Here is a 23621-nt window from a genome sequence, read left to right as displayed (position 1 = left end):
TAGACAATATGGTAAACAAATGAATGTGGCTGTGTTCCAATAAAACTTTATTTACAAAATCAGGCAATGGGCTGGATTTGGCCTATGGGTCACAGTTTGCTGACCCCTATCTAAGTTCCTTTCTACCCTTTCCAACTTCATCATACATCACTCTGCCCTCCATTATGGTATCACTCTGGCTGGGAAAGATAGCCCCCCACGATGGCTGCCACCAGTTCCTTTTGTCCTTATATACTAATGTCAGACCCCTTAAATATGCTGGCCCCATGACTCCTCTAGCCAATGGAATGTGGTAAAATTGATGTTCTAGGACTTCTGAGCTGGGGCCTTGAGAAGATTGGCAACTTCTGCTTCCTCTCTTGGAATCCAGCCACCGTGCTGTGAGAAAACAAAAGCCATACAGAGAGGCCATGTGGAGGAGAACTGAGAAGTTCTGGACCATAGTCAAAGATGAGCCCGTGGCCTGCAGCATTGACTGTTGGCCATGTGAGTCAGCCATCTTGGATAGTCCAGTCTCCTTGAGTGGTCAGCTGGAATCACATGGACAGAGAACTACCTAGTTGAGTCCAGTCATTTCATAGAGCTGTTTGAGGAAATGGTTATGACCTTAAGCCATTAAGTTTCAGTGTTTGGTTTTACAGCAATAGGTAGCTGAAACATTAGTCTTCTGTCTGTTCCTCATACCCACTTAGGTCATTTCTCCATGAGCATCATCTACTCTCTCTCCCTGGAACACTCCTCCCCCTGGTCTCACTAGGCTAGTCCTCCTCATCATTCAGGCTGGCCCATAGCAACTCAGTATTTTTGTCTGGTGTTTTGGTTTTGTGTTTTTGGTTTTGTTTTTTTGGAAAGCTACCTTTCCTTGCTTTACTTTAGGCTATGTGGCTTACCACCCCACCCACCCCACCCCACCCCTTCTCATTCCACCCTTATCTCAACTGTAGGACCAACTTGTAATGAAGGCCAAGCCAATCAGTGACTCTATTCTTCTCTACCCCCAACACACCCAGCCTCAGTAATGGGATGGACATGGGACCCAGGTCAGTTCAGTAAGTCAGTCCCAGGAATTATTGGTGAGGAGAGACTCTTGGCTGGGGTTGTTGAGCTGATTTAACCCATGCCTGGAGCTGCTAGTGCCCAACTGTCTACCACAAGGGCAGGCCTGTCTGGAAGAAGAGCCAACCCAGAGGAGGGCAAGGAGGAGGGATGGAGAGAGAGACTCCTGGATCCAGCCATACTTGGACCCAGAATTGCCTTGGGCTTAAGTGACATAAACCAATACATCTCCCACTTTACTATCACCCCTCTCTTCTCTCTTTGAGCCAGTTTGAGTTGTATTTCTGTCACTTGCTCTTAAAATACCGTCAATGGCTTGACTCACCCTCTACCATTTCCACCAAAGGATAGGTTGAGTCATATGAAATTGCTATTCTTATAGGTTGAAAATAATTGAATATCAGTAATTTTATATGGCTAACTTATTTGAACACCTCCAGAGATGGGGAACTCACTATCCATTGTGCCAGTTCAATTCAAAATTAGACATACTTAACAAACAAAATTATTTTTCTGAAACTAAAATTCTCACCTTTTAGGATGAGCACTGGGTGTTGTATGGAAACCAATTTGACAATAAATTTCATGTATTGAAAAAAAATAAACATAAAAAAAACCCTAAAATTCATATTTCTTACCCTTTTATAGTCCTGGGTGCTCTCCTCTGAACATATTTTATATATAATGTAGAACTTGACTGAAAAACTGCAGGACAGTCTCCCTTAGGTAGAGAAAAGTGGCATTATCACCTCTTCATTCTAGATACAATACTTTTGGTAATGCAGTCTAAAACATCTAAATCTTTTGTAAAAATGTGATGTCTTAAGCCATGTCTTCTCTATCTTGTTCTAGTGTGTTTCAAGCTAAATTCAGGACCGTATATTTAGCCTCAGTGAATTTCACTATGTTCTGTTTGACTTGCTGACGCTTCCTTTAAATGCCAAGCTTCTGCCCCTGCCCATTGGGTCGAAGTCTTCGTCAATTATTTTCTCTGTGGTTGTCATGATACAACAACATAATGAAAAGTTAGTGCCAAGATCATGATTGTGCACTCCAGTGTACCCCTTCCAGTACTGTGTTTTATGCAAAATTGAGAAGCGTGCCTTCTCTGTATTCATTTGATTCATTACTATGGATGTTGAAAAGGACAGAGCCAAGAATCAGACCCAAAGGAACGTGTATGTTTGGACAGTGACTCATTAGCCTTCAGGCTGGGTTGTCTGGTCAGTCACTGCTTCTCTGACGTGGGCTAACAACCACCCGTGTTTCTCAGCTTCTCCATAGGAACTTGCAGGATACCAGCTAAGGGTGTGGCTGAAATGTGTAAGGGGCTCCTCATTACCGGGTATTCATTACCCTCTTCTTGAAGTTAGGTGGAGCAGGGTGCTATCTAGGATAGGCTACCCACAATGACCAACAGACCTGAGGGTTAAATGGCTAAACACATGGCATTTTATCTGTAGCTTAGATAACAATTCAGAGTGCTCAGGTTGGTGGGAGCATTCTTCTCCATGCAGCCTCCTGGGGATCTAGGTTCTCTAGGCCTCCTGGATCTGCCATTCTCCAGGCTTCACTGTCATCCGCTTCCAGCCACAGAAGAGAGAGCCTAAAGAAGCACACGTGGGACATTGTCATGGGACAGGCGTGAAAATGGCATATCCCTGCTGCTCACTTAGTCAACAAAGCTGTACCTGCCAATGATAGGTAGGAAAATGCTGTTGAGCCCAGTGCTTAAAGAAATGGAGAAGAGAGTCATTGAACAGCCTGTGGCCTCCACTGTAGGCAACTACCATCACCATTATACAGAATTAATCACTAAAAAACTGACCACACAGCACTTCCCTTCCTTTTAATGCCAAGCTTCTGCCCTTTCCTATTGGGTCAAAGTCTTCGCCCACCATGGTCAGACCTTAACAACATAATGTAGATACAATGCAAATACCATAACAATTGATGGCAAAGTGAAACCATCAGTCTTGCAAGATAAGCAGGATTTCAAGAATAGGAAAGCAGTTTTGGGAACTGCCCTGGTCGTTTGCAGAGCCATTGACGTATGAGGACATGGCACTGTTAGATCAGAGACAACGGGTGAGGACCAAAAAGAAGTGAGAATGATTCGAACATCAGAGGTACTAGAGACACCTGGGGCAATTAACAAGCACCTCAGATATTTCTGTCAGGTTATACTGTCCCTGTGCTATGAAAGTCAAATCTTAATTGAAGAATTTCACATCATATAATCTTCAATTGTATCAGTAAAATACGCCAAAAGAGAAATAATCCTCAACAGTTGACTGATGGTTTTTGTGGTGCTGGCTCTTCTAAGAACGAGCTGGTGGTGGGACCCTCACCTGGGCCCCCCTGTAAGGCCCAACCTCTAAAATGTCGGTGTACCCAGAACCTCATCCTGGGCCTGTTCCCTTCAGGGTCCTCCCTTTCCTAAGTGACCCATACAGTCCCTGGGCTTTAAATATCATCTGCCTGCAGCTGGCTGGCCTTGAGATGTATATCCTACTGTCCACTCAACATCTCCACTTGAGGGGTTATATCTTCTCAGACTTACGTGTTTAGAAACACACCTTTTGACTTCAGACCTGCTCCTCAAGTCCTCCCTGCCTTGCTCAGTAAATGACAGTGTCCTTCAGCGTCTTCTCAAGGCGAAATCTCAAGAGTCATTCCTGAAGCTTCTGACCTGCCTACTCCCACATCTAATGTAGTAGCAAGTGCGGTTGGGCCTACCTTCCCCAATATGTCCTGAATGGACTCCACGCCGCCTTCCCACCACGACCTAGCCAAGTGGCCACCTCTCACTGGGGACCCCCAAGGCAGGCCCATAACTGATGTTCCTGTTCCTGCCCTTGCCTTCATGGCCATCCCATTTGCACATGACAGCCACAGCCAGCCTTTAAACATATAGATTGTATTGCATCATTCCACAACTTAAATCCCTCCAATGGCTTCTCATCACATTTACAATAAAATCCAAACTCCTTCCCATGGCTTCCCTGGCCTCACGTCATCTGATTTGTGCCCATGCCTGGCATGTCAATTTCAACACCCCCGTCCTCCTCAGTCTCCAGCCACTGCATCAGCTGTCCAGTGGGCTCCCTCCTCAGGGTCCCCCATTGTCTGGACATTCTTTACTATTTCCTGCCTGACACCTTCTTGTCATCAAATCTCAGCTAGAATATCGTGTCCCCAGAGGCCTTCTCTACCTCCCTTCCAAGGCAGCCCCCCCTCCAGCCTTCTTTATTTGGTTATCTGACGTTTTTCGACATAGCCCTGTCATTGTTAACTGCAACTATTTTGCTTATTTATGTATTTAAAACATTTTCTCTATCTTCCCTTACACTATAAACTCCAATGAAGGCAGGGATTTTGTCTAGTTTGTTCACTGCTGTATCTTCATTGTCAGAGACCATCACCTAATAGATGTTCAGTAAATATCTATAAATGAAATGGTTTTTAAAATAGAAAAAAAAAACACCCTTATTTCATAATTTTAAGTTTCATTTTGCAGGGTAGTGTCCCAATAAAAACCTTTTTCATGATTTAATATGAAATTTTGGTTTCCTTTATAAGTAGATTTAAGTGGCCTTTTCCTGTATCAATTATCTTTGAACGATGAAGATCTTCTGTCTTGCGTATTTCCTTGGTCGCATAGACTCATAAACTTGTGGAATAAGTAAATGAGGGCAAGGCTGACATGATTTGTTCTTGGGTAACCCAAGCTGGGTCACAGTGATCAATCATTTTTCTTCCAGTGACACACGAATGCCTTTTCCCCTTGAAAGTCCATTCTAGAATCATGCCTACAATCTGCTCTGCTTACTAGTTCCCAGGGTATGGAACCTTCTTCCTTCTTTTTAATGGAACACCTTTTCTGTCTCCAAGATTCCAGCACCATTTAATTTATTTATTTACATTTTTTTTAAATGCTTATTTATTTTGAGAGAGACAAGAGTGCAAGTGGGGGAGGGGCAGAGAGACAGGGAGACACAGAATCAGAATCAGGCTCCAGGATCTGAGCTGCTAGCACACAGCCCGACGTGGGGCTTGAACTCACGGACCACAAGATCATGACCTGAGCCACCTAGGAACCCCGGCACCATTTTAAATATCTGCAGGTCCCCTAAGATCACAGATAAACATTGAAAGTCTCTTCCTGGGTTCTGTAAGTACTCTGGCCTGTGATTCATCTGGGCCCAGAGGCTTGAGTGTAATTCGATTCAGGACACAAATAAAGGTTCTCATTAGAGGGGAGTGGCCACAGTGCAAGACAATTTGGCAACCACTGATGTCACTGAATCGTGGAATTAAACAAATGCCTTGTTACTGCGGAAGCCCTGATACGTTTCCAAGAACTGGCTTCTGTAGCTCCTTGAGTTCTGACAACCAGTCATCTGGGGCCAAAAAGTAGTGCTGAAGGGTTTGGAAGTCTACTTTAAAATTTTCTTCCATCTTGCTCCGTGCCATGATCCTTTGGGGTCCGTGGGGAGAGAAGAGAGAGTGGGAGAAAAGCAGAGGGAACCAGCTTCCCGCCTGGGTGCTGGGGGAAAGTGGGGTTTCACCTGTGTGCAGCCTGCTGGTAGGAGCCAGTCTGTCAATAGGACTCTGAGGTTCGACTCCGAGGTTGCCCTTTTTAAAAGGTCACCCGCTCCTCATGTCCCCTTCAGACTCTTGCCAAGTAGAGAAGTCTGAGTTTTCATTTGTATTGCTTGTGTTTTAACTGTGGGCTGCAATATTTAAAGCACTGTGTCAGCCAGACCACACATGCCCTAGGATCTGATCCAGCCAGTAGCTCCCAGTTTGCAATCCTTGGCCAAAGGCACCATGTAAAGATTACAGGTTGGCCCAGAGAAGATGCTGATTGTCAGTTTCTTCAGTCACTGCTACCAGAATGTGGTGTGAATGCAGATTCATTTTTTTTTTTTAATTTATTTTGAGAGAGACATGGTATGAGTGGGGCAGGGAGAGAGGGAGAGAGTGAGAGAGAGAGAGAGAGAGAGAGAGAGAGAGAGAGCGTGCTCTGCCAGCACAGAGCCCGATGTGGGGCTCTAACCCATGAAACCATGAGACCATGATCTGAGCCAAAACCAAGAGTCAGATGCTTAACCGACTGAGCCACCTAGGCACCCTGGAGATTCATTTCTTTTTAGTTCAGAAGAGCAATTCTCTATTCTATAGGGGTTAAGAAGAAGTTGCAAAGCATTCGGGGGTGGGGGTGGGGAGAGTGAGAGGGAGAGAGAGAATCCTAAGCAGGCTCCACGCTGGGCATGGAGGGATGTGGGATGCATGTGGGATGCAGGACTCGATCCCACAACCCGGGGTCACGACCTGAGCTAAAATTAAGAGTCAGATGCCCAACTGATTTTGCCACCCAGGTGCCCCTAGTTCCAAAGAGAAGTTTTCAATCCCCCGCCCCCTCCCCACCTCATAGGGGTTAAGAAGCAAGTGCAAAGCATTAAAGAAAAAAAAAATTGGCGTTGCAGGGAATCTTCGTTAAATAGCATTGAAATTTGACAGAAAGGGGAGCCTGGGTGGCTCAGTCGGTTGAGCGTCTGACTTCAGCTCAGGTCATGATCTTGCGATTCGTGGGTTCGAGCCCCACATCAGGTTCTGTGCTGACAGCTCAGAGCCTGCAGCCTGTTTGAGCTTCTGTGTCTCCCTCTCTCTCTGCCCCTCCCTCGCTCATGCTCTGTCTCAAAAATAAACATTAAAAAAAATTTGACAGAAAGTGCCTTAACTTCACACTGAGGGACTCATACGGTTGCACAATTTTTGTGGGGGCTGTGTCTCCCCAGATAGGAAGACACTATGATTTTATCATGTACATGTTCCAACAGTGAATGTTGCTGACCACTTTAGCTTGCAAATTTCACTTTAAAAAACATTAAAACAGATCTCTTGTGTAAAGTAACTGATTCCCTTAGGCTTAAGGCATGGGGCAGAGGAAGAGAACAGAGACACGAGAATCACCATGAATTAAAGTTTTGTCATATGCCTATAATTCTGTAAATACCATTTCATCTAATCTTCGTGACGTCTGACAGGGAGACACCAGTGTTATTATCCTTATCTTACAGGTGGGGATACTGAGGTTCAGGGAGAATAAACAACTTGTCCAAAGTCAGTTCACAAATGGTACGGGCTGGCATTTGGACCCAGTTCAGATAGAATTCTTGTTCCCATAACCATCTGTGAGCGTCTCAAAAAGAAAAGGTTTCCCCCGGGCCTCCGCTTCCTGGAGGGCAGCAGCTGTCAGAAACACAACCTGCATAATCCTCGAAGATCAGACGAACTGTAACACGCTTGCTAAGGCAGGGAGGTATAGCGAGGTTATGAGAAAGAACTTCAGGCGAATTCTGTTCAACCCTCAGATAACCTGGATCCTAATTTCCAAATACACCAGAGACTTGAGCTTTCAGGGGTTTTCTTTTCAAATCAGTATGTTCTAAAAAAAAAAACAAACTGGTGATCCTCGGTAGCATAGGTACATAGGTCCTAATTAATGGTGTCATCCAATCACTCAAACCAGAAACTCTGGAATCATCTCAAACTCGCCTCCCTCCGGGTGTTATTAGCCACCAACTTCCACACGGTCTCAAATTCACTCCCTCTTTCTAGCCCTTGATTCAGGGCTTCATCATCACTCCCTGGTATTTTCATGATCTCTCCCTCACCCCCTCATGCCTGTATTCCCTATTTGATCCAGTTTCGATTCCGTGGGCCATCATTAAAGTTGTTACACCTGCAGTCGCCCTCAACCCCCTGATGCTGCTTTCCCCGCCCCCGCCCCTGCCCCCACCATTGTAAGAACTTGGTTAAATAAGCTCAACCCTGGTTAAATCTGGTGTTCCCACTACTTTCCACCTGTGTCTGGAAGCTGAGCTTGAGTGGGAAAAACCACTCCTCCTTGCTGACTGGTCTCACTGAGCATCCTAAACCACGGGTGGGTCCTCAGTACAGCCTGGAAATGATAATATAACCCGCTAGTCAACCCACTTTCCAGCTCTCCTGGACAGCGGTTTCAGGGTCTCTCCGCCAGCCTCCAGCGTTGTTCCAAGCTCACCCTTATCCTCAGCTGCTGATTGTGTTGGCAATTCCACTGAAAAGGGAAGCAACCAGCGGGGGCGTCTCTCCCCTGCCACCGCTAGACCAGCAGCCTAACTCACCTCCTTGTGTCCCCGGTCTAGTCCCCACGCTTTAACCAGAGTGACTACATATTGCTCAGTACAATCCAAGCTTCTTGCCATGTCATGGCCTTCCTTGGTCTACCCACCTCCTCGTCTCAGATTCTGTGTCCCTGGCTCTGTAGCACCTGAGGCAGAGTTTCACCCAGGGGGTTCTGCACACGCAGCTTCCGTGGCTGGAGCGCTCTCTCCGCGAAGGCATGGAGGGTTCACTTGCTTGTTTCTCTCTGATCTTGGCTCAAAGAGGACCTCGGCAGCTTGTCACCCTCGGTTCATTCCCTGCTTCATTTCCTCTGCACTTATGTACCAATAAATATATAGTCGTGCTGTGATGATTTTCCTCATTTTAACTTCAGAACGCTACTGGGATTCATGCTATGACTGGCGCAGGCCTCCTAAACGTACAACAAAAAATGTTTGAATCACTATTGCCGTTAGATCGAAGCTTAAATAGGAATGTATTTTGGAGGTTGCTGTTCGGAACGGGAAGTCTGGGTTTCCACCAATCGAGAAGCATTTAAGAGTCAGGATTGATCCTACTTTTCTGGTTTTCAACCTCTGTGTCTCATTTTATTCACAGGATAGACCTGCTCAGTTACAGCTCAATTCCAAGCCACCGGGTGGTTCTCCAAGCCATTGGTGGTTCTCGTGTCCCAAAGTGACCCTTAACGGCCATCTTGTCCCTGCCTTCATCCATCACTGGAAAATCAAAAGCAACTATGTTTTTAGCAAGGGGTTTAGGACTTCACTCAAAGAATTGTTGCCGCTCTATTGATTTTTAAGAACAATGAACAGATGTGACCATCTCAGAGCCAAACCTTGGGCATACACCTGCATTACCTCCAGGAGACGGAACCAATCTCCTTTCACAGTAGACCACAGTGCCAGCATCGTGTGCAGGCTAGTGCTTTGCCCAAGGAGTAACCCCCAATGTAGCTTCTGATGAAGCCATCATAAGCAGGTTTTCCAAAGGTGGCTTTAAAAAAATATTTTTTTAATGTTTATTTTTGACAGAGAGAGAGAGAGAGAGAGAGAGAGAGCGCGTGCGCGCGCGCGCGGGGGAGGGGCAGAGAGAGAGGGAGACACAGAACCCGAAGCAGGCTCCAGTCTCTGAGCTGTCAGCACAGAGCCAGACACGGGGCTTGAACTCACAGACCATGAGATCATGACCCGAGCCGAAGTCGGAGGCTCAATCGAGTGAGCCACCCAGGCTCCCCAACGGTGGCTTTAAAGATAGGCTCTCAATAAGCTTTGTTCTCAAGCAAGTGTGCCCTCCAAAGTCACAGAGCTAATGGGACACAAGCCCGTGTAGAACGTGTACACACTGTGCATTTTTGCAGTGACGGGACATTAGCAGTGGCCAGTGGCAATGTCCTTGTCTGCTTTGCTAAGGCCATCTGAACTTGCGCTCCCTTGACATCATAGTGGTCCTGACATTTCATAAAAGCACAGAAACATCCCTTCCTTCTTCCACCTCACGATGTTGAGTTTGCCAGGGGAGCTCATGCTCCCTACTTGTTCCTAAATCCTTGGCCAGAGTGTGCCCATTAACAGGAGGTTACACCTGTTGCCACCTGGAGAAGGCTGTACCCAACCAACCACATCCATGATCATCGCTGGATTTTCCGTGCTTGGTGGCTATTCAGGTAGGCCAATCCCACAACTATGAGAGCACAGGTGTTTGGGTATGGAGCTCCGCACAGCGGGGGCCACGGAGCCTTTGGACAAGGAACCCATGAACGCGCGTGCACCTAGCTTCCCTCTGTACTTCTGTGTCTATGTGAGCGTATGTTTCATTTACGTTTCTGGGGAACCCTTCAAATACAATTCCCAAGGTTCACCCAAGGGGAGAAACGTGCTTTGGAGGCATACGGGGATTTGAGTGCGGCTTGAAACTGGTCCAGGGTCACAAGCTTCCCAAGGTGACTTCAGGCCGTGGAAATACCCCAAACTTTCCTTCCATACAGTCAGTTTGCCTCGGCTGTACGGCGCTACCCCGAAAGCAGGCGGCCAACGTTGCGTACTTTGTGATAAACCCGCCCGCTAAGTTGACAGAAGGGGGAAGGCTCTCCTGTGCCACCACCCTGAGGGTTTTCAGGGAGCTGGGGTTTTTGTGACGGAGACCTGGGCGGCTGGGACCGGCGGCGGAACAGTCACAGCGCCGAGGGCGGCCCGCCGGGGCGAGGGCGGAGCGGGCGCCGCTGCGCTGACGGCCTCGGCAGAAAGGGGGCGGCCGCGCCCACTTCCTCCGCTCAGCCCGGGCCGGCGGGATCCGCATCGGCGAGCGGCGCCTCCCTGGTGTCGGCCGCGGCGCCTCGGGACCGTGCCGGGACCGGGGCGAGTCGGCTCTGGCCGAGCCTGCGGCGACCGCCGCCCCTCCGGACGCTCCGAAGTCCGCCGCGCGGTCGGCGTTCCGGCTGCCGGCATGGACGCGGCGCTGAAGCGGAGCCGCTCCGAGGAGCCGGCAGAGCTCCCGCCGTCCGCCCGGGACTTGGAGGAGGAGGAGGAAGAGGGGATGGAACACGGGCTGGAGGAGGAAGAAGAGGTAGACCCCCGGATCCAGGTAGGGCGCGCGGGGGGCGCCGCGGTGGTGGGCATCTACACTTGGCGCTGGCCTCGCAGCCCCCGGTGCCTGCGGTCCGGGGGAATGGTGGCTACGTAGCCCCGGGGGCGAGAAGAGAGGGTCTGAATTCCCAGTTTTACCGGGTTCGTGGGGAGGCAGCGGTGCCCGCGTGGATGCGGCCTGACTGTATCGCGGGGATCCCCCGCAGACCCCCGCCGGACCTGGGGGTCGCCGCAGCCGGCCCAGCGGTTCGGGCGGATGTGCAACAAAGGGAAAAAGGGGGCGGGGGCACCCTGCGGGTGTTGGGGTCCTCCCCCACCCCCCGGCCCCCGCCGGCCAGGCTAGCTGCGGTCGTCGCGCGGTCTCGGGGCTGGGGGCAGAGGGGTCGCCCGGCCCGCGTGGGCCTGGGCACCGTGGGCGTTGTCCGCCCCTGCAGCGTGGGCTGGCACCGTGGCCCGGTTGCGAGTCCTCACCTGGCGGAGGTGCCCGGCCTGAGCCATCTTCCGCCTCCTCTGATGCATTGTTAGCAGAGGGCTTATTGCCACCACAGGCTCAGACCTCCGCTTGGCTGCGAATGGTTGAAAACCCAGCTTTTCCTTGTTACGGGGTCGGGATGTGAACAGAAATCGGGGACAACTGATGCGCAAAGCTGACGCGGGGAGAAGGCGAGGGGATTGGCCTGGCTCTCTGTGCCTCCATTTCTGAGGGAGATGATTAAAAAACAATTTCCAAGCCAAGATCTAGGAGTGACAGCTTAACCTCCTCACCCTCTAGGCAAAAAGCACGGCAAATCCCTCTCCAAGACTGGTTTTTCGCCTCTTTTCATAAATCATTGAATATATATATTGCTTTTAACCATGCGCCGCAATTTCTGGAGCCCTAATTGGTTTTCCAGTGCACAGATCAATTAAAAGCTCATTTAACTCAGCTGTTGCCATTTAAATGAATTGTTTTGGCAGATTAGCAAGATAAAGATCAGGTGGAAAAATCTTTTCGTTAGGGATTCTATTAATTAAAATCACTAGTTTAGACTACTAAATCTTGTTTTCCTGGTACAGGATTTCTGTTAACAGGATCCTTTGTCTGCAGAGTAAAATGAGTTAAGTTGTGCTGGGTACTTTTTACAAAATGTTAGTTTAGAAATATTAAGGATCAGGATTAAAGTTGTTTTTGTTTTGTTAAAAACAGCTAGGAGGCTTTAATTGGCTGTTTGAAAAGATTTTCATCTCTAGAAAAATAACCACTAAGGAGTTAATGCCAGAATTCTACCCTTGATCTACATCATTTCACTGGGTTTAGAGTTTTGGCTTGGCCTTGTTTATTTTCTTTTATTGTGTCTTTTCTGCATAGTTTTTCCTGTAAGGCAGAAGGTACTGTTTTGATTTGACTCTTAAACCATTTGTAACAGGTGGGTTTACCTGAAGGCACGTACCTGGAATAAATACTTGACCTTCTAAGAAAAAAATTCCTAGGACCTTAAGACATTTTTGAAAGGACACCATAGAGAAAAAGATTTCAGAAATACCGACGTTCATTTGCTTTTCCAGCCAAGGCTCAGCTATTTTCCTTGAGAATTAATATTGACTTGTCCCTCTTCCTACAAATTGTGCTGGAGTACTTTTGCAGAGAATGAGCTCAGTCCTACTGGAAACAAAAGACAAATCGTTTCAATCTTTCCCCCCCCCCCCTCTTCTCTTCACTAGGGAGAACTGGAGAAGTTAAATCAATCCACGGATGACATCAACAGACGGGAGACTGAACTTGAGGTACAGAAGGCTGGGTCCCTGGTTCCTGGTCAGGTAGTGTCAGTCCTGCTGACACGAGGCTGCTTGATTTTGTTTTAATAGCTGGAGGATGACTGCTGGCGTCCCCTCCATGGAGTTGAGCAACAGCCCGCTGTCTGACAGAATAAAATACGCTGCTGAGCCCAGTGTGTGGGTGGAACACATGTGGATCCTATTTCACATGTTTTTCATCATGGGAGCTCCGTGGGGCCAAAACCAGGGGCTGTGTGGAGCCTTGAAGTTCATGTGTCTTGTGGAAAAGCTTGAAAGGATTGAGGAGAGAATTAGCTGCATTGTTTCATAGAGAAGAACGAATGAGTTCACAGAATCTCTTAAATATTTTCAGGGGGTTCCTTACGTTTGTACTTGGAAACATTGCGTATTTCCTTAGACTTCTGCCGTTTTTGACTTTCTGTCCTAAAAATTCACTCCCCTTCCATTTCCCTGCTCATTTCTTTATTGTCTGCTTGCGTGTAGAATGTAATTATCTTAATGGTAAGGAAAAGCTGTTTAGACTGGAAGGGCTTTCCTGCTGGGAAGAATCTTGGGAGAGACTAGAACTTGATTTGAATTTCATGAGCATCTTCCAACGTGAGTGTAAACAGATGAGCATTCTTCACAACTACCAATTAGTCCCCAGCCCTTTTTAGTAGTGGTTGGTTTTACCATCCATCAGCAAATTTGAACAAGCCCGGCATGTATCTGAGAGCCTGTGAATGATTCTGTCAGAGTTGAAGGGATGCAGGGAGCTATTGGGAGGACCGTTTCTGTAGCAGGAGAAATAGCAGGGAAGGTCACCGGAAAGGGCAGGAAACATCTGGTCCCTAAGAATGAGGGTGGGGGAGATAGGAATAATCTACTGGGAATACGCTGGCAGTCTTGACTTCTGGCTGCATGGCTAGGCCCCCGAGGCACCAAATCTGGGTGTGGCAAAAAAAAAAAAAGATGAAAAGCTTGTTTTCTGAGTTGTGTGTGAAGGGTTATCGCCAACCCCTCTATTCTGATTGTATGTATCCATGAACCCTGGCTGCCCTTCTCCCCCCTTGTGAAGTAAAACCTGCATGTTTATTTAAAATGTTTTGACTGCTGATGAGTTGAGGCTCTTTGGGCAATTGAAATCTCTCAGAATCTCACATTTCTAATAATATTCAACGACAGAAACCCTACCATTTCTGCAGGGCTGTAGAGTTTACAAAGGGTTTTCACAAGCTGTGTCTCCTCCTGTTATGGCTGCCTAGAACCGTGCTGTCCAGTGTGGTAGTCACTGGCCGTGTGTGGGTGTTTAATTTCAAATTAATTAAAATGATACAAGATTAGGGGCGCCTGGGTGGCTCAGTCGGTTAAGCGTCCGACTTCAGCTCAGGTCACGATCTCGCGGTCCGTGAGTTCGAGCCCCGCGTCGGGCTCTGGGCTGATGGCTCAGAGCCTGGAGCCTGCTTCCGATTCTGTGTCTCCCTCTCTCTCTGCCCCTCCCCCATTCATGCTCTGTCTCTCTCTGTCTCAGAAATAAATAAAAACATTAAAAAAAAATTTTTTTTAAATGATACAAGATTAAAAATTCAGTCAGCATAGCCGCCTCTCAGGAGCCTAGTAGCCACCATATTGGGCAGAGCAGAGAACATTTCCATCATCATAGAAATTTCTGGAGAGCACAGTCCTGGAAGTTGGGGGTCTCCCTCCTCACCAGATGAGGATGTGGGGGTACTGGGCCTACTGGTTCTGTGATGTGGCAGAGGCTGGTCATTTTCCACATGGCTGCTAGCTCTCATGTTCTTCCATTCCAAGTAGGAGTAGACAAGTTGGAAATAGTCTTGTTTTTTTTTTTTGTTTTTGTTTTTGCAAATGATTGCTTGCTTTCTTTGACAAAATTTGTCTGCCCGTACTCCACTTTTTTTGGGTCATGAACAAGACAGCCCCATATGGTGCGCTAACCTGAATATAAAATTAGTTCACCTGATAAACTTTTCACTCTGATTTCACAATCCTCTTTCTGAATACACTTAAGTATTTGTCACAGGAAGCTGCAGGACAGGTGTTTCCTGCCTCGCTCTGGAGATCACTAGGCAGCAGTGAAGAGAGGTGGTCAGAGCTGGCCTGTGTTGCTGGCTGACCTTTTCTTGGTGTTGTTACAAGCAAGATGGACTCACTGAAGTATCATGCAAGCCATGGAAGGCATTAAAACTTCCCTAGTGGCCACGTTGGAAAGTAAACGGCTGAAATGAATTTTGCTCTGTGTTGTGTAGCCCAGAATGCCCAACATCGTACACTGTCAATATCAAAACCAGTAAAGAGATGTTTTACGTGTAGCTTTGTAGTCTCCAAATTCTCGCGCGTGTTTTCCATTTACAGCACGTCACAACGGGGGCTGTATTGGTGCTTGAGAGCACAGTGTGTGCTGTGTTTGTGTGCTTAATAGCTACGCGTGGCCCCAGGGCTGCTAGATGTTTCCTGTCACACTCACTAAGGAGCACTGAGATTTCACCCTCCGTGCGGGCACCCTGACACTTGTCATGTTGCTGGAGCCTGGAGGGAAGAGGATGTGTGTGTGTGGGGGCGGGGGGGGGGGGGGCGCGGGGGGGGGCTGTGTTCCTTCGGTCAAGCCCTGGGCACCAGGCTCGGGGCGGGCGCTCTGTTGGCCACTGCATATACTCGGGTGAACTGGGCTCGCCTTCGGGGAGTTTAATTTTGGCTGAGGGTGAGGAACCGAGAGGTAGATAATAATTGCTGATTGTAGTAACCGCGGTCAAAGAGTGATGTGGCAGGGGACGGGGACGGGGGGGGGGGGGGGGGGGGGGGCGCTGGAAGACACCTGAGCTGAAGCCTGTGGTGAGGGAGAGTCCCTGTGCGAAGGGAAGCAGATGGAGTGAGCAGTGGGGGTGGAGGAGGGGAGTGTGCCCAAAGATGTGGGGCAGGAAACAGCCATTTTAACACGGGGTTGGTTCTCGTCTTCGTGCTGGTAGTTCTCTGTAAAGTCGCCGTGATCACTCGCTTGCGTGGATGCCGAACCGTTGCTACTAGTGGGGTTGGGGGGCGCAGAGTGTTGTGCCCAGAGACCCACAGGAACCCGACCCTGTATTACGCTCCTGTGAGCCTCTGGTCGCAACAGTTTTGGTCAGCCAGTCAATATGTTACCTTGTTTTATGTGTGTTGCTGTTTAAAGACAGTCTGTCTGGTACACATTGTTGATTCATTAACGTTGGGCTCAAAGGCAACAGCGCTGTGACTCATGCCTGAACAGAGCTTGCCTAAACACACGGACATTCTCTGTTAAGGCCCCGTCACGACCTTCTTGGGCTCAGGAGCACTAAACACTAGCCAGCGTGTCAGCACTGGGCTTGGGGGCCTTTGAGACAGCTGGCTGCCTAGGGGGTGTCTGACTCTCGATTTCAGCGTCAGGTCATGATCTCCCTGATCGTGAGTCTGAGCTTCACGTGGGGGACAGCGTGGAGCCTCCTTGGGAATCTCTCTCTCTCTCTCTCTCTCTCTCTCTCTCTCTCTCTCTCTCTCTGCCCCTCCCCACTCGTGCGCACAGGTGCGCTCTGTCTCTCTCAAAATAAACTTAAAACCAAAACAAAACCGCTGACTCCCCAACACAAAGCACAAAAGGGCAAAAAGTGTGGCACTAAACGGACGTGGGAGTGCGGCCACTGGGCATGTCCGTGAATGACTGCAGGAGCTCCGACAGTATTGATTTTGGAATTAGAAATTTTAATGAGTATGGAATCTGCAAGTAATGAGGATTGATTGCGCGTAATTTCAGAGCCTCTAGGGGAGGGCCTTTGGCTTCTGCATTTCCTTTCCCTTTGCTTTTTAATTATGGTCTGGAGTGCCCAGCACCCCTCCTGACTTGGACTCCAGTGGGAGCAGATTGGTGATGAGGTTTGTGTTAGCTGCTCCTTCACTCAGAATGTGGCACGGTTGTCTCTGGGCAGCCGTAGGTGAGGTGCGGGGCCTGGATTCACCTCCATATCCCGTCTCTTGTGTTGGTTGTTGAAATCGGAGAGTACCAAAAGGCCTTTGGATGCCAGCCACCTGCCATGTTGTCACTTGGATATCTGCCTCTTCCTGCAACCACGGTTTACCTCTGACATTGTTTAAACAATGTTGTATCCCCTTTGCACTCTGATTTATATCAAGAGGGCCCGTCCTTCCAGGCTGTTGACGGAGTAACCTTTTAACCAGAAAGCCCTGGGATATAAGCCTGATATTTCAAATTAAGAAATTGTATTATTCCTCCCCCCCACCAGACATGTTGATGAGTCAGCTTGAGTACTTACTGAGCACCTACTGTGTACTGAGAACAGCGAAGGGGAGAGAGCAACGGAGAGAATGGGCAGAGAATTCCAGTTAAACGATGAAAATACACAGTAGGTTTCCTGGCGATATGCCATGAGGAGAAAAATAAGGCAGGGAGGGGCCTTGCAGGGTGGGTATTTTGGAGTCAGGAGGATGCATTGTTACCTACGGTGGGTTTGAAAGGCTTCCCTGAAAGCATGTCTGGAGAGAATGCACCTCACGGCCATGTGGGGGAAGAGCATTCCAGCCAGAGGGAACAGCCAGTGCTAAGCTGGGCTTACTGAGCACCAGCAAGGGTGGGGGGTGCCCAGTGTCCTGGGGGCGGGGTGAGCCGTGGATGCAGGAGTCAGAGAAATGTGTCGTTCGGTGTGTAAATGTGCTGATGTAGTTTTGCAATGCATGTTATACAGGGCTATCTTTTTTCAAGTGTTTGTTAAAACAAGATGCAGCACAGAGGATTTCTAAAGCATTGTAATCAAGACTTGCGATATTCCTTGCCAGTCATTTATTTTTTACCGTGATGTGTGTGGTTTTCATGATCTCCCCTGCTTGCGGGCTGTTGTAGGGCTGGGAAATGGTCAGAGAGGAGGAGGAAGGACAGCATCAGGGCTAGTTGCCCATGGACAGCTTTTCTGGCTCCAAGTAATCAAAAGCTGACTTTTCAGCCTGCCCTTTCAGCCTGCCCTTTCCCCAGGGAGGTGAAGGCAGTGAATTGTAAATGCTCTTTCTCTCACTGCTTGGGTGGGGTGGTTTGAAAAGGCATTTGATTCTGGCCAGCTGTGTTCCCCAAATTTGCATAAGGCCAGCACCTAGAATCTGCCTTTTTCCCCCTCCCAGAAACCAGCAAACACTTTCTCTTTAAAATGAAACAAAAAACCCGACTGTTTTGTCCTTGGAAACTCAAGGGTGGGAGAGGAAAGGCAGAGGTGAATTGGAAGCAGCCTGGCCTCTCTCTAATGAATTGTTAGCACAAGTCAGGGCAAGAGAGAAGTTCTTTTCTGAAAGGACAGTGTTGTCACATCTGAGCACTTTCTCCTTCAAGGTGTGTGTGTGTGTGTGTGTGTGTGTGTGTGTGTATGAGAAAGAGAGAGAGACAGACATATGAGTGAGTGCACATGTGTACTGGGGAAAGCCCTGTGAGATTCCATTTGTGCTTTGAAGAAGGTCCACGCTGGGACTTCTGTACTTCGGTGAGATCTGGTTCAGTAACTTTTGACTCAGCCATCACACATGTAAGAATTTATCCTTAGGGAATAACTAGGCAAGAATATAGGTCCAATAACGTTCATGGCAGCATCGTTTAAAAATGTTGGAAAATTTTGAATCTAAATGACTGTCAATAGGGGATCTGTAAAATGAATACAAGGCACAGGCACTGGCTGATAGCCTAAGCCTTAAAACGATGACACAGCTTGTCATTAACGTGGTAAGATGTATGGATGGAGACAGGTTCCGGAAGAGCATGCAGTATGGTCCTGTTCTAAAAATCCGTGTTTATAGGCATAAAAATGCCTGGAAAAGATTATACACATTCTGATGAGAAATGAGCAATATTCACGGTCTTCATACTTTTCTCTCTCTATATTTTTTTAGTTATGCGCATTGAATTTGTATTACTTTACGGTCAGGAAAAAATCCAAACCCAAAGTCATGGGGAAGTAGCGGGCTGAGGGAAGACTGGTCTTGGTATCCGGTGACATGGGCAGAATCTGAGGTCTGGTGACGTTTAGGGGCACTTGGCTCATTGGAAACTGAGTCACCTCGTCTGTGAATTGAGGGAGTGATTCTTGCCCAAATGCCGGGGAGGCCGGGAGGACAAGAGGGAGTGCTTTGACAGCCACGCAGCCTGCGTGAAGGAGAGGCCTCGTGCGTGCGGGACAGGCAGCACCAAGGCCCCCCGGGTGCGGGATGCAGAGACCTCTCTGATGGGCTGTCCGTGGGAGGCAGGCCTGCCACAGGCTCTGGCCGTGGCTCTGTTCTCCTCCTCTGCGCCCCGCCATGGCATTTCTTTGTCAGAGACTGGCTCTGGCGAGGGGCCAGAGAGAGGGCTTGTCCGGTGGGATGGACTCTGCTCACTGGAGCCCCAGGGTTTTGCTCTGTGGCTGGCCCACTGGGGTGTGGGGATGAGTTTCCCCGAGGGAGCCCTGCTTTGCTAGGGTGCGGCCCTCCTGGGATCTGTCTGGTACTCCTTGTGGTGCTCAGTCGCTGTTCGGGTGGGTGAATAACACCATTGCCCCTTCACGGCTTTGGGCAAGTTACTTAATGTCTCTGAGCCTCAGTTTCCCCATTCCAATGATGGTGCCTGGGAAGCCGTCGATAAATATTATCGCTGCTGTTAATGAAGCGGGACAGATGTGGCTGTAATGTGGCTCGTCCTTGCAGGGGACGGTCCATCCTGGGACGTCTTCCCTGCCTGTTTTTGTCTCCTGACTGCCCTTCAGTAACCATGACAGCTAACGATAATAGTGTCTAGGACGTGCCAGACCCTGTTCTAAGCACTTTGTATACGTAAACTCACTGAGTCGTCAGAACAACATGATGCAATAGACCTTATTCTCACCATTTTGCTGATAACAAACTGAGAGTTCAAGTGTCTTGACTAGATTGATTGCTCTGTGGCCAACCGAGGATCCTCCAGACTTGAGAATGGCCCTGGGGGTGCAAAACGGCCCCTGGTCGTGAGCCAGTGCTCTAGAGCAGCGCCATCCAGGTGTGGCCCTTGCACCAGCTGCCTTAGGCTGACGTAGGACTTTGTTAGAGTTGCAGAATTTTCGGCCCTACACAGACCTAGGGAATCAGAATTTCTGGGAGTCGGGCCCAGGAGCCTGTCTTAAGCTGTGCCTGTCTCATGCACATTCATCAGGCTGTTTTCCCGTCAGTTATTTACTTGTCTGACACCCCCACTACCCTGGGCCCTGGGTGGGGGGAGCGGCTGGGCCTCCTATCTTTGTGCCCCAGCACTTTAAGCAGCACCTGAACACAGGTACCATGAATGTCGGAATGGATGGATGTTAACTTGTGGTTAGAATCGAACGTCCTTGTGGACCCCTGGCCCTTTGGCATGGTCGTGCATCGTGTCCTACAAAACAGGCGGCTCCCCTTTCTCTAGGGCCCACTCTGGAACTGCATTTGTCCCCAGGCTGTTCCTAGGCTGGGAACAATTTCAACACTGCTAGAACACAACCTGTGCTCTCCTTCCCCTTCCCAAAGTCCCTCACGTAGAGAGGTCTTAGCTTGTGAAAGGTTAAGATTCTGCCCTACTTGGAGATGCTAGGGGTTCATTTGTTTTTAATTGAAATACAATTGATGAACAATATCCTGCTGGTTTTAGGTGTAAGATGCAAGGGTTTCAAGAGTGGCCTTCCACGGTAAAACAGGATGGCACGTGTGGTTAGAGACAAGTGACCATGATCTATTTGGTGGGAAAAAATTCGGTAATAAAACAATATGTAGACCGTATGTAAAATGACATACACACACGGTAACAGAATCTGTGCATCTGAAAGAAGAAAGGTCTAGTGTGGCCCATAGACCGTGAGGTGCTTGTTACCAATTAAGATGAGGTAAATACAGGGGCGCCTGGGTGGCTCAGTCGGTTGAGCGTCTGACTTCAGCTCAGGTCATGATCTCATGGCTTGTGAGTTCAAGCCCCGCGTCGGTCTCTGTGCTGACAGCTCAGAGCCTGGAGCCCGCTTCAGATTCTGTGTCTCCCCCTCTCTCTGCCCCTCCCCTGCTCATGCTCTGTCTCTGTCTCAAAAATAAAAAAAAATAAAAAAAAATCAAGATGTAAATACAGAAATTGAGGGTAAGACTTTGGAAACTTGTTAAAAATGCAGTTTAACATTGCTGTGACAGTCACATGGCATTCCACTTTCCTAGTTTGTTTGTATTCTAAGGAAGTGTTGATTCCTGGTGGGTTGAGGGAAAACAAAGATCCATTACCATATAGTTTGAGAAGGCTGCCTCTAGAAAAATGTACCCACAGAAGTGACTAGTGGTTATTGCTAGTTGCTAAGAATGCTGGTGATTTTTAGTTTTTATTTCTTGGGATCTTCTGAATTATTTACCATGGGCATATGCTATCACTTTTATAAGCAAGGGTTGGGGGTAGAGAATGAAGCTCAATTATAAAGAGATGTCTTTATGAGTCAAAGAAATGAATTTCTGTGGAAGGAATTTTAGGAACTATGAAGGCTGGTGGGAAAAAATGTTGAGATTGGTAGTCCCTGCCTTAATTGTAGATAAACTCTGATGTTAGTGGGTTTGTTGATGAATTACTGTATTGTTAAAGCGTCATTGTGGTAATTCATGGAGGGATTAAAAGTGCCATATAGGCATTTTAGGATTCTCTGTAGCCAAGAAACCCTCATTTATACACTTACTGTGAAACACAGAAATCACCAAGATACAATGGTGGGAAAAATTTCAAGTATTAAGAATATTTAGATATTGAAACTTAGTTATTACGTGAATTCGAGTTATTATATGAATTGTAAGTGGATGGGGACTGCGGGCACTTGGAGGCTGTCTTTCTCAATCTCGCTCCCTGGAGTCCCGTTAGCAAATGCTGTGAGTATGGGCTGCCGGCTAGAACACAGAAATAGCTATCTAATGTTGGAACAGACTCTGTTGCCTTAAAAAAAAAATCTGATCTGTCTTTCTTTGAAGCTATAAAGACCGGCAAGATAATACATTAGCTTTGCTGGCCGCTCAGCCGGAACCCATCATAGGAACATAGGCCCTTGTTATGGTACAAACGAACTTTTCCCTAGTGACATGACTGTATCATTAGGGTTTTCCAAGATGCCATCCCTCTGCCTCTGAGTATCTCCACTTCAAAAGAAGACAGGCTAGGGGGGTTGATGGATTTGCTGCTTACCCAGTGGTTGATAGAAGCTTCAGGTCACCTAGTCCGCAGAACAGTGGTCGCCGTGGACTGTCTGTCGCCTTTTCACATAGAGCTGTTATTTTTCCTTCTGAGCGTCTATTGTAGGGATTTCTCACGTAGTGGAGTGTGTGTGTGTGTGTGTGTGTGTGTGTGTGTGTGTGTGTTTTGGCTGGATGAGTTAAACATCTCTTGAATCTTATCCCTTGGCAGTTATCCCAGTTATCTTTGCCCAGCCCTCCTCTTTGAGGGTTACTTAATCTTGCCTGTCCTCACTTAGATGTTTCCAGCAGTAACAGCTGTATGGCTTTTATGTGGTACACCTTCACCAAGGGTCTCATGATAATTTGCAAAGCATGTCTTTGCAAGAATCCGCCCGCTCGCTCTCTCTCTCTCTCTCTTTCTCCCTCCTTTTTCCTTCCTTTCCTTTCTCACAAGTGAGGGAGGGGCAGAGAGGGAGAGAGGAAATTAATTCCAAGCCCGCTCTGCACTATCAGTGCAGAACCCGATGAGGGGCTCGAACTCCCAAACTGTGAGCGCACGACCTGAGCTGCAGTCAAGAATCAGGTACTTAACCAACTGAGGGCATCCCTAGAATCTGCCTCTTTCGCTTCCTTAAAAGAAGATGGGAAAAATTTTTTTCCTATCCTTGCCTGATTTTTCCCTTGCTGTGTTTTGCTGGGTTATCTAAGACATAATTGTTTGCTCTGACAGAAACTGCCAACAGGGAGACCACGAGAGGAACATCTGCTGTTGGAACCACAGACAGGCCCACTTCATGTAAACTCGTCTGATTGTGACCTTAGACTCAGCTGAGGCACGGTGAATGGGGTTTGGTTGTCTTCATCCACGCTCCCCTTTTGTCGCCAGCATGCAAGGGTTCTGTTGCATTCTGATCGCCTTGAAGCCTACAGTTCTCTTCCCCGGTTTTTGGCTTTATTGGAAGAAAAGTATAGTGGGGACTTGTCCTCCTCCATTGTTCTGGTTACTATTTCTACCTAGCAAATTCCCCCAAAGCTTCATTGCTTAGAACAACTGCTTTATTTTGCCCATGATCGTGGGCCAGGGATTTGGAGAAGGCTCAGCTGGGGCTGAGAAGGCTGGGAGAAGGCTCTCACTGGAGGCGTCTCACGCATTTGCAGTCCGATGTCAGCTGGGGCTGTGGTCCTCTGAAGGCTGGACGGGACATCCGAGGAGGCCCACTCCTGTGTCTGGTTGGGGACACTGGCTCTTGGCCGGGGGGACTTGGCTCTTGACACAGAGCTCAGCCGGGGTTGTCCACCAGACTGCTGAATCTGACCTTTCCGGCATGTTGTTTCAGGCACTCTGACCGCCTCATGGCGTTTGGCTCCCCTGACGGTGAGCATCCAACATGACCAGGTGGAAGCATCATGGCCTTTTCTCTCTCTAAGCCTTGGGAGTCCCGATGTAGCGCTTCTGTCACATTTCTAGCTGTCACATTTCTAGGTGCAGGCAATCATGAGCTCACCCGTAAGCGGAGGGGACACAAACTCCATCCCTTGGTGGGAGAGTATCAGAGAATTTTGAAGCATGTTTTAGGGGCACCTGAGTAGCTCAGTCAGTGAAGCATCCGACTTTGACTAAGGTCACGATCTCATGGTTTGGGAGTTCGAGCCCTGTGTTGAGTTCTGTGCTGACAGCTTGGAGCCTGCTTCAGATTCATCCTCCCTCTCTCCCCCTCCCCTGCTCACACACACTCTCTCTCTCTCAAAAATAAACATTTTTAAAATTAAAAAAAAAAAAAGGAATTTTGAAACCCATTTTAAAACTGCCACACTCATGGCGGTGATACACAGGGACTCATTTTGAGGCCTGCAGGACGT

General features: G+C 48.2%; 1 protein-coding gene and 1 long non-coding RNA gene across 2 annotated transcripts in view; one reads left to right on the top strand and one right to left on the bottom strand.

Annotated features, from left to right (window-relative positions):
* Positions 1 to 2485: 2485 nt before the first annotated feature.
* LOC122492009 lies at positions 2486 to 21904 on the bottom strand. The gene is made up of 2 exons (XR_006299510.1): positions 21772 to 21904; positions 2486 to 2662 (listed from the first exon to the last, which is right to left on the bottom strand). It is a non-coding gene; the product is annotated as an uncharacterized LOC122492009 (long non-coding RNA).
* Positions 10305 to 23621, top strand: part of SH3BP5 (SH3 domain binding protein 5) — a 77171-nt gene continuing 63854 nt past the window's right edge. Inside the window, exons 1-2 of the mRNA XM_043595432.1 lie at positions 10305 to 10812; positions 12516 to 12578. Coding sequence (XP_043451367.1) covers positions 10675 to 10812; positions 12516 to 12578 — 201 coding nt within the window. The 5' untranslated portion in view covers positions 10305 to 10674. The remainder of the gene's footprint in view (positions 10813 to 12515; positions 12579 to 23621) is intronic.

This window comes from Prionailurus bengalensis, chromosome C2, assembly GCF_016509475.1.
Source record: "Prionailurus bengalensis isolate Pbe53 chromosome C2, Fcat_Pben_1.1_paternal_pri, whole genome shotgun sequence".
NCBI lineage: Eukaryota > Metazoa > Chordata > Mammalia > Carnivora > Felidae > Prionailurus > Prionailurus bengalensis.
This window is presented reverse-complemented; position numbering and strand designations above follow the sequence as displayed.